General features: G+C 34.4%; 2 protein-coding genes across 2 annotated transcripts in view; both read right to left on the bottom strand.

The window, feature by feature from the left end:
- Window positions 1–2,247: 2,247 nt before the first annotated feature.
- Window positions 2,248–7,736, bottom strand: LOC140920930 (uncharacterized). The gene is made up of 2 exons (XM_073370272.1): window positions 4,112–7,736; window positions 2,248–4,032 (listed from the first exon to the last, which is right to left on the bottom strand). Exons 1-2 carry the CDS (start codon window positions 4,880–4,882, stop codon window positions 3,880–3,882), a joined length of 924 nt encoding a protein of 307 aa, XP_073226373.1. The 5' UTR covers window positions 4,883–7,736; the 3' UTR covers window positions 2,248–3,879.
- A 146-nt stretch (window positions 7,737–7,882) lies between these two features.
- LOC101496890 (uncharacterized) overlaps window positions 7,883–11,515 on the bottom strand; it is a 7,637-nt gene continuing 4,004 nt past the window's right edge. The window contains exons 6-7 of the mRNA XM_073370273.1: window positions 8,870–8,982; window positions 7,883–8,113 (exon numbers count right to left, since the gene is read on the bottom strand). Of these exons, the coding sequence (XP_073226374.1) occupies window positions 8,090–8,113; window positions 8,870–8,982 (137 nt within the window). The 3' untranslated portion in view covers window positions 7,883–8,089. The remainder of the gene's footprint in view (window positions 8,114–8,869; window positions 8,983–11,515) is intronic.

Below are 11,515 nucleotides of genomic sequence, written 5' to 3'. Positions count from 1 at the left end.
TTTCTTTTTGATTTGGTCTTTTATTTTAATTTTAAGTGACAATTTGATATTTTTTATGTTTTAAAATATCAATAATGTTATTTATTTTTTACAAAAATTCAAAAAATTCATCAAAATTTTTTAAACAAAACCCATAAAATTAATTATCATCTACAATATAATGCAAATTTCATCAAATACATAACTCAAATATTCAAATAAACTCATATTTTCCTTAACTTAATTTTGGTTAACGATTTAGTCCTTTATCTTTTTTTTCTTCTTCTCGTTTTGGTCCTTTACGTTTTTAAATAATTTCAGCATTACCATTTAAGTGAGGTTTTGTTAAGAAAACGTTAAAAAATCTCTCATCTGTTTTCTCTTCATTTGAGTTTTCTCTCTCATTTCTCTATATGTTGTTTGGTTTCTCTTCTCATCTCCATTCTCTAAATTCCCAAAATCATGAACCCTAACTTTCCCATATCCCATATCTCGTTCCCCTATATCTTCACTCTCCTAAATTCATGATTCATTTGTGATTTCAATTCTCGAGTTCATGGCTGCCTCTTTCACAAATGGGTTAAACTCAACCTCCTATAACCATGGTTCTTTTGTTTCCAATGGAATTTGTGAGCTGCCAAATTGTGCTTGCGGTCTAAAACCTATAATGCGCACAGTGAAAAAATTGGGTCCGAACAGAGGAAGAAAATTTTGGGGTTGTATGAATTTTGTGGTAAGCATTAATACCTTTATGATTTTAGATTATTTTATTTGATGTTGTTAGATTGGTATTCGGGATTTTGGTTTTTAGATTGGTTTTCTAATATTAGGGTTATTAGATTTATGGCTAAATTACATCTGTGGTCCCTTAACTTAATTTCAGGTAACGCTTTAGTCCTTTATCTTTTTTTTTCCCGACTTAGTCCTTTATTTTAATTTTAAATGACAATTTGATATTTTATGTTTTAAAATTTCAACAACGTTATCCTTTTTTAAACAAACATTCAAAAAAAAAAATTCAATCAAAACTCATAAAATTTATTATATTCTTCAATATAATACAAATTTCATCAAATCTGTAACGCAAATCTTCAAATAAACTCATATTTTCATACTTTATTTGATATTATTAGGAATAAAGGACTAAATCGGGAAAAAAAAAGATAAGGGACTAAAACGTTACCTGAATTTAAGTTAAGTTAAGGGACCACAAATGTAATTTAGCCTAGATTTATTGTTTTTGGTTCAGATTAAAATTTTTTTATTCGATTCTTGTTGAAAAATTTGTTATTGATGTTGTCTTTGTTCATCAATTGTAGAGTTATGACATTGAATGTAGATGCAGTTACTTTGTTTGGGATTCAGACTGTAGGTTTCAAGCACAACAGAGAAATCAACAACAAATACATACACAATGTTTAGAATGCCCTCAAAAGGAGTTGGATATTATGACGCTTATGAATGTCGTTATGAAGATGCATGGAGATCACAAGTCAACCATTATTAAGATGAAGTTGCTGCTATTTTTATGCGTTTTGTTTGGCGTAACATGTGTTGTTTTATTGTTGATCTTAACTCTTAAATGAGCTTACTGTAGTTGATGTAATTTTCTTAATGTTGATTTAGTAGATTTGTTGTAAGTATGTAGTAATGATTGAGTTTGTTGTATGACATTTGGAACATATGAGTGTATTTTGCTTTTACATCAATTGTGCCTCCAATTATCTTGGTTGTTCTTTCTTTAATTATTACTGTCAATTTAATGTTTGATTTGTCTGCAATTGTATTATTAATTCATTCATTTAAATTGATGAAGAAAAAAAATAAGGATCAATTTGTATAAATCAGAATGCATAATTCATAAGAGTCGATTGTTGAATCTTGAACATAATCAAAATAACACCCTTCTTCCTGAACAAAATAACAGAATTCCTGAACAAAATTACAATCAAAATAACACCCTTGTTCCTGAACAAATTCATTCATGACAGAGTAATTCATTCATAATTCATTGTTGAATCTTGAACATAATTCATTCATAACATATTAGCACCCCTGTTCCTGAACAAAATTCATTCATAACATAGTAATTCATTCATTCATAATTCATTGTTGAATTCTGAACAGAAATCATTCATACAGAGTGGCACCCCTGTTTCTGAACATAATTCATTGTTGTTCCTGCTTGCTTCAGAATTTCTTCATAACCCAGAATTCATTCATTCATAACTCATAATTCATTCATTCATAACTCATAATTCATTTATTCATAACTCAGAATTCATTCATTCATAACCTATAACTCAAAATTCATTCTTGCTTCAGGTGGTACAAAAGACAGCAAATGGCATACAATTATCATAAACTAATAAACAGAATGTTGACTTGTTCCTAATAAATAGAATGACAAATACATAAACAAAATGACATATCAAAGAGTTCTTAATATCAAAAAGTGACAGTTCCTCCATGTGACAGTTCCTAACATTATTTCCTCCATGTTTTGAACTTTGGCCTAAAAGTTCTTGACTGAGCTTGTGTAGGCTGAAACTGAGCTTGTGCAGGTTGGGACTGAGCTTTTGCATGTTGGAACCGAGCTTGTCCAGGCTGGGACTGAGTTTGTGCAGGCTATAACTAAGCTTGTGCATGCTGGGACTGAGCTTGTGTAGGCTGGAACTGAGATTGTGCATTCTTGGATGTTCCTCTGAGTTTGACAGGTTTGGCCTGGTCAGGTTGAGATTGGGCTTGTGTGTGTGGGTTTTTCTTGGGTCTTCCTCTGAGTTTGACATGTTGAGATTGGGCTTGTGTGGGTTGGTTTTTCTTGGGTCTTCCTCTTGGTTTGATAGGTTGTGTTTGGGCTTAGGCAGTTTCAGTTTGGGTCAGGTCAGGTTGAGTTTTAGTTTGGGGAGCTACAGTTTCAGTTTGGGTATGCAGAGCTTCAGTTTCAGTTTGGGTCTTCCTTTGGGTCTGGGTCAGGTCAATTTGGGGAGCTTCAGTTTGAGTCTGGCTTTCTTGGTTTTGGCTTGGACATGATGTCTTGTTATGACCAATTTGTTTACACTTGGTGCACTTATTTGGCATCCCTTTCCTACTAATCATTGTCGAGTCCTTATTTTTTTCATCGCCATCTTTGTTCCTTGGCCTTTTGGGCCTTCCTGTAAGCCTTCTTGATGGTGGTGGTAACACATCACGATATGGATTTTGAGGCCATAGATTATGTCCATTTGTTGGGTAAATAACAGGTCGGTAACAAGCCACATATGTCTCTCTCTTATAATATGCTGGAATCAATTCTTATAGATCTTGTTTGACGAAGTTGCAGCAACAAATTGCATGGCAGCAGGGAATTCCAGTAAGCATCCACTTTCTGCATGAACATTCTTTATTTTCCAGTGATACCACAAACTTGTCTCCTGTGTGGGTGATCTTACTAACTCCAAATATGTTTTCACCAGCGTACCTTGTTTAATAAGAATAAACATATAACCAAAATTAATACATGACATAATTGACAAGAATTAAAAAACAATTATATCATAAGAAGAATTACAAAACAGAATCACAATATTACCTACACATCCACATTCTTGATAATTCTTGTTCATTTTCTAATTTTTTCTTGATTTGAGGTAGAACAGAAAAAGTATACCTTTCCAATGTAGTTTTATTTCTAGCCCATCTTTCCATTAAATACAATTTGATGTCTTCAAACATTGCCATTATGGGTTTCCCACCAGGTCCAATTATGACACTATTGAATGTCTCTTACATATTATTGACAAGCACATCACATTTAGAATTGAAACTGAATATTGACTTTGACCAAAACCTTGGTGCAATCTTCAACAAATATTTGTAGGCCTCTTCGTTAACCTTCCTCAACTCTTTCATTTCTCTTTCTCATGTTTGATGATATGTTGACTTCGCTGCCTTCCACGTCAATTCCTTAAGCCTCTTCCCTAGGTGAATTTTTCTGAAGGTTTTATAGAGGTGTCTTACACAAAATCTTTGTTCCACACCAGGAAGCAACTTATCCATTGCAGGCAACAATCCCTAACATAAACAACAAAAATTAACATAAATAAATAAATTATCATAAATAAATAATGAATAATTGAACTTAAATGAATACCTTTTGCTGATCATATATGAAGGTGTAGAACTTGCATGCTTGTTTTCCACCCAAGTTATCAATTAATAGTTTAAGGAACCAAGTCCGTGAATCTCTTGTCTCACCTTCAACTACAGCCAGAGCAATTGGAAGCATTTGGACATTTGGATCTCTACCCACAGTAGGAAGAATCATACCCCCATAATACCCTTTAAGGAAACAACCACCAAGACCGATTATTGGTCTACAAATCAGGAAACTCTCTTTACATCCATTAAGACACATATATAGGCGTCGAAAACTAGGTAAAAGTGGTATATCCACATAGTCAGTTACCTCTGAATTTGTAGCTTGGACTTCTAATTTAACAGTACTATTTGGATTTGATCTTAATAACTCATGACAATAATTATACAATCTTATATATTGCTCTTTGAATGATCCATCAACCATATCAATTGCAACCCTACGTGCCCTGAATGCCTTCATCTTACTCATTCCAACATTCCACTTTTGATGAACCTTGTTAGAAATATCTGTAATTTTTATGTTTGGGTTCTCGTTCACTGTTGAGTACAATCTTCTTCCGAGCCAACTTGATCTCATAAGTTTGACTTTATACTCTCTATTACATGAATGTGTGTCAACTAGTTTCCTAAGTTGCCATGTATCTTCATCAGGTAACTTTGCACAATAGGCAAACAACTCACAACCTTCCTTGCATTTAACTATCACTCTTAGATTTTTTATAAACTTAAAATCCCTTCCATTATGAATGGCATATGTTGTCATAGCCTCCTTAAATTCTTCTTTACTGGTGAAAAGGCTTCATAAAACCCACTTATAATCTTCCATTTTTTTGGCATGACAAGTAAAAGATACTTCTGTCTAATGCCCTCTTCATCACCATTTTCTTGTGATTCATCACTCTCAAATTCCTCCGTAAAATAATCTTCATCACAAAATTCCTTCTCAGTTGGTTTTACACGCTTCTTTCTATTTGAAGCGAAATTCAAAGAGTCATCACTTGGCACATTAACCTCCGCATCTTCATCAACTATATGTTCTTTCTCAACACGGATCTTCTTAGGTCTCCCTCTTTTCTTACCAATACTTTGTTTCTTCTTTTTACTAGAACTAGACCCTTTCTTACTTGCACCATTCCTCTTCTCAATTTCAACTTCACACTCGATTTCCTTACCACCTACCTTCCTTGTCCTTTAAGTCCATCACCACCTATTTGGACCTCATCAAATCCATCATTCATGGGAAATTCATCATCTGAGTCTCCAAAAATTACATTAACGGTACTATCATCACTATCAAAACCAATATTGTCTTCTGTTTGGGTTGCTTTTGGGGCTGGTCCATGTGTATCATTTCCTATTTTGGCAGCTTCTTGATGGACCTATTTATCTCGATCTTTTTGAACCTCATTATGCACATTATCCATATTATCCACAAATACGGGATGAGATATTGGATGAATAAGATACAAATTCAATTTCCTATTAGCCTTGGCAAAATTTACCATTTCTATAGCCCCAATGTCATTTTCTAGAAAACATTTTCTCACCATACACCTCGTACCAAATACTAATAACTTCAGAATACCCCATTTGTTTAACAATACCAAAAATCTCAAAGTAACTCCACTTGTCAGCATCATATTTCCAATTTGACACTTTAACTTTGTACACTTCCATTGTGTCTTCCAAAAAATACCCTCCATGGTGGACATCAACAAAAAAGACATCCATTCTACTTTTTATACATTGAAAAGACACACACAAAAACTCATCAATAGAAAACTATAATCAAATGGTATGGACCACAAAACTGACCCCATAGTCTCAGAAAAATAGTGAGGAATATGTATGTGTGGACCACAAACCCTGGATCCCAATAAACAACACAAACAACATATGCAGTAATCAACTTATTCACAAATCAAACACATGCAAATAATAATTACCATAACGACCCAACTAAGCCTTAAACCCTAAAAATGAGTCACTACCTGATAAGGATCTCAAGAGCATGAAGATGATTCATATTTTAATAAATTAGGATAAACTTTATATATATTTTAATTTGGTTTGTATTAATTCTTAGTTTGCTTTGATTTGGAATTGTAATAGTTTTATTATTGATTTAGTTTTTGTTATGTGTAAATGAAGATACTTTACTTACTTACATTAAGTTTATTTTAGAAAAAAAAAAGATGTAAGACTAATATGGGCCTAGAGAATGGTTTCACTTATGACCCATTTAGGTTTAGAGATAGACTTAGTATAAATAAGCATTTGTAACCTCATGGAGGGACATATTTTGATTATTATTTTTGTGAGGCTTTGCTCTCTGGAGTTCTTAAAAGAATTCATCTTGAACTTATCAAGGTTGTTAATCCTTGTGGCGTTCTTTTTGGCTTATCAATCCCTAGATTGTGGCGCCATTTTGTTCTTTGTTTCGTTGCTGAATAATAATATTGAGTTTCCTTTACATCAAATCCTAATACTCCAATTCTTTCAATTTTCGTGATCAGTAACCAGCGTTCATATCTCGAGTTCTATATATTGTTTTTCGGTGATTCAAAAGCCTAACTTGCGTTTCAGAACGTCATCTTTCATCTCGTATCGGAGTTTCACAGCACCGTTTATCACGTTCTCCAGCCATACGCGATTTTCACTCAAATTTGTAAGTTTCCGACCTAGAACGATCTTTAAAGTGAACTATGACTATTAGGATCATATCATGTGGTATCAGAGCTTGTCTCTAGGTTTGGAATTGAGGAAAATTTTGTTTATGCATTTTTTTTCTTGTGAAACCCAAATTGTTGGTTGTGTTGTTTTGTTGAATTGTTGTTCTTAGTTAATTGGTGTGTTGCTGCTACTTGAAAAAAAATTATACAAAAAAGATGTGCTGTTAAAAGTATTGCACACTATCTGTTTGACAAAATTCCTAAGTATGTCATATGATCAATAAATTCGCGATTTTGTATTGGATCCAAAGTATGTGAAATATTTGTATGAAAATGGATATGCAAAACAAGCTAGAAAAGTAGAGAAGCTTGCGTTGAGAGAGATAGATAAAATCAAAGAAAAGAAAGAAGAAGAGGAGAAACATTTGAGTGACAAAGGGCAAGAAATTGGCGTCAAATATTTGTCTAATTGTGATAATTCTCTATTGCAAGTGCTTGAAGAAGTGTCTCCAAAGGAGAAATTTCATCCATATATTGACATTAAAAGCAAAGTGAAAGATGATGGTAAAATGGAAAGTCTCTTCAAACAAGAGAGTGAGGTGAACGAAACAAGAGGATTTTGTATTATGAATAAAAGCAAACCCTTCGAAATCCTCTGCTCTCAAAACTCTTCATTCCTTCCATTCCTTCTTTCCTTTATTTGAAGTTCTCCCCTCCCTTCCCGTCCAAACTCGCAAACAAAATTAGAGTATGCTTAAGAGTTGGGTTTTGGAGGGTAAGACGTTGGAAAACTAAGTCTATATTTTGCAATATATTTGAAATTTTTAAAGTTGAAAGAATAACATAATAAATATCCATATAACATCTCAATTCCATTTAACTTACTTTAAGAAATGTTTTATAGCATAAATAAATCCTCCCTTCTCTTCTCCTCCAAAATTTAACTCCCAAACATATCCTTAAGATACTAAATATATACGTTACCTATGTTATATGTTATTCATTTAACCAATTCCTAACGAACAAGACTAATTACCACTCACATTTTGAATTTCAATGATATTGTTTCAATTTAACGGAAGCAACGCAAATGAAATAAAATGATCCTACCAAATTCTCATCAATAAGAATATTGTAATTTACAAGGGGAATGCTGGGTCTACCATTTTCCTTGGTTCTCTTTCATGTAAATTTTTTTTTAAAATATTTATTTACTCAGATATCAGTTCTCCAATCTAGTCATATGGACCTGCATTCATTTGCAAATGCGCCTGGGTTGCTTCTACTCTCTACTCAGTCTAGTCGATGTCTTTGATAGCATCCTGCATTATAACAATAAATGTTGATGAGTTACTAGTGATTGATGATAGAGACAGTAATGCAACAGCTTACATGTATAATATAAAACAAATAAAAACTCCAGAGGTCAAGAAGTGTTGATGAGTTACTAGTGATTATGGGAATAGATTCCCAACAGTCACGAAATCACGCATTTGACATAGTGACGCGATCTAGATCATCAGATCAAGATTGGATGACCCACATTCCAACTTTGAAAACAGGTCCAAAACACAAAGTCGGAGTGTGACTTGTACAATCATGATGAAAATACATATCAACGACAACATGATTGCGTGAATGCAGGAAATCCAAATGCAAGGGGAAACTTGGCCTTGCCCAGGTATGAACCTACCAACATCAGGACTATGAAGGCAACATTGCATTGTCCTGAGGACTTTGAACTGGTAACACACACAGACATCTTGAAAAAATGAAGAAAGATTAAGGGTAAAAAGAGAAAGTTATGATTATAATATTATGTCACATCATCAGCGATTTCTACTTAGCAAACTTGTTTCATTACTCACCCAACATAGGTTGGACTGTGTATGACCATTGACCAATCACATATAGACTTCTATCCAATTCTATGATTCGATGTTCTACATGGTTTTATGCTAATCTCGATGCACAGGATAAATTTTGATGTTTGTTTGGTATACCGTATTAACTATTAAATATTATAAAACTAAATACATGTTCTTTTAATTCGGATATGGATAACAGGATAATAATACCTTTGCAAGTCGCGTGACATATGTAGCAGCTAACGCAGTGGCCAACAGTCCCAGCCCAAGTGTCAGTAGCTGATTGTTTCCTCCAAGTGCACTAAGTTCAGATTCTTCTTGCTGAAATGGAGAAGCAGCAGTTACATTAAAGAGGCAACCAATGAAATTTCTATGTAGCCATATTGATCGACATCAACTGAGCCTTATCTAATGGGTTCAACGAAAAAAATAGAGTATAGTACTGAATTTTATTAGAAACAATGAAAACGATGGCGACTGGCAACCAATGAAGTTTCTACGTAGCCATATTGATCGACATCAACTGAGCCTTATCTAATGGGTTCAACGAAAAAAATAGAGTATAGTACTGAATTTTATTAGAAACAATTAAATCGATGGCAACTGCTAATTGATTACAGGTAAATAAGAGGAAATAACTATGATAGAATAGTCTATAGCCCTAATACAGAATTTTATGATATTCCTCCCCTCTCTCATTATTCCCTACTAGTAAAGTACCGTGCAGCATGGGTCACACGTGTTTGCATCATAAATGAAGTCTGTTATTATTGTAAATGTAAGTATTGATATACATATACCAATGTTAAACTTGATTTCATTATTAAATATTAAGTGAAATTGTTTAAACCTGTACACATTATTAGGTTTGTATTTGGTAGATATTATAATGAGTTAAAGTTATAATATTCTAAACTTGTAGCAGTTATAATATTCTAATCATGCCAATGCCACTTGGGCCGATATCCACTATTGTCACTAGCTTACGCATCTCCACTTCAAGATCCCTAACAATAGAGCACCCCCTATACAATTAACTTGAACTCAGGGAATCGACTACGAATGGTAGCATCTTCCTCCCATGTTACATTTTCAACCGATCTGCCTTTCCATTTGATCAAGCTTTTCTGTACCATAGTTCCATCCTTTGTAATGCTTCTCTGCCCCATCACTGATTCAGACTCAGCATCATATTCAGGTTGAACTTCCACCCCCACGTGACAACTCTACCTGCCTGCACTTGGTAGTTTCCTACGGCTCCTTTAAGTTGGGACACATGCAAAACTGGGCGGATTCTCGTTTCCGTTGGTAACTGAAGCTTGTACACCACATCTCCAACTCTGGCCAAATTTTGGAAAGGGCCATTGAAAAGGGGCAGCTGATTTTGGGCTAATCCTTTTGGCAACAGACTGATGCCTATGAGACCTCAATTTGAGAGAAACCCAATCTGGAACCTTGGAAATTTACTGCATGTCTTGTCTTATCTGCATACCGCTTCATTTTAGTTCAGGCCTTAGTTAATTGGAGCTTGAGTTGAGCAATAACTTCATCCCATTCTCTTGATCCAAGCGCCACAACAACGACTTTGGTTTCATTACTGAGAAATTTGATCAACTTTGGTGGTTTTCTAGATACACGTCTTCAAAAGGGGTTTGACCAGTTGATATGGTGGGTGGAGTTATCCAATACTCGTCCCAATGGACCCAATTTGTGTGGCTTCTTTGAGGCAGAGTAGCTTAGATATCCCTCCAAAAACCTATTCAAAACTTCTGTTTGACCATCTGTTTCTGACTGATAGGCTGAACTCATGTTGAGTTTTGTCCCTTGTAGAATGAAAATGTCTTTCCAAAAGTTACCAACAAACTACGGATCTCGGTCACTGATGATGGTCTTGCGAACTCCAAGAAGGCAGATAATTTCTTGTGACAACATGCTTCTGCCTCTGGCACACATCACAAGTCCGCACAAAACTTCATACTGTTTTCTCCATGCCTACCCAATAAACGTTCACAACCAGCTATCTATACATGTGCAGTAACACCGAATGACCCCCTATAGGGATTGAATGGAACTCTTAGAGAAACAAAGAGATAAATGGGGAATGTCTAGAGAGAACGTGTCCTTTGTATAGTAATACACCTTGCTGCATGACAAACCTGAGCCTTGATGTTTTGTAACTTCAAAAATCTCTAAAATCATTTTGGGCTTCTAAAATCAGACCAGCCCCATACAACCAAGTAGGATAAGAGATAAGAGCTCTAAATTTTCCTTTGTCCCTACATCTTCACAAAGCATCTGCGGCCAAAATCTCTAACCTATAGCACAAAAAATTTGACTATTAGGGGAAGAAATTCTCTGCTGCATTAAGGGATGGCCTATTAAATAGGGGTGTCATTAAATAGTTCGTGAAAATAATAATTCTTCCATCTCTCTTTAATATCATGTTCCTTAACCAAAATTTTATCGTCCTCTTCCTCAATACATTTCACTTTGTCTAAGTCCCTTATCTTTTTTCCCCTACCTGTAGCAGCTCTATAAAGAACATCTCACTGTAATGTTCTTCAAGCAGCTTTTGCTTTCATTCATATAAAAGGTCTGGCCCCATTGGCAGTCCTAGAAGAATTAGCCTGACCCTGCAAGTAGACCTAGAGAAAGCAGTTTGGCTTTGGGGCCATCCCACAAAAAATATATCTTATAATATTCAAATTGTATCAAATAGAAATATATGGTAAAGAAAGGAAGAAATGTATGAAGCTAATGGAGGGCCAAAAATTCTAATAATGATTGAATAGAAAACATATCAAGCATACAAATTTTTTTGGGGGAAAACAAAGTAGAAACACAAGATTATTGCTC

The sequence above is a fragment of the Cicer arietinum genome, chromosome 6 (assembly GCF_000331145.2).
Source record: "Cicer arietinum cultivar CDC Frontier isolate Library 1 chromosome 6, Cicar.CDCFrontier_v2.0, whole genome shotgun sequence".
NCBI lineage: Eukaryota > Viridiplantae > Streptophyta > Magnoliopsida > Fabales > Fabaceae > Cicer > Cicer arietinum.
Note: the sequence above shows the minus strand (reverse complement) of the source record. Positions and strands in the feature narration are given on the sequence as shown.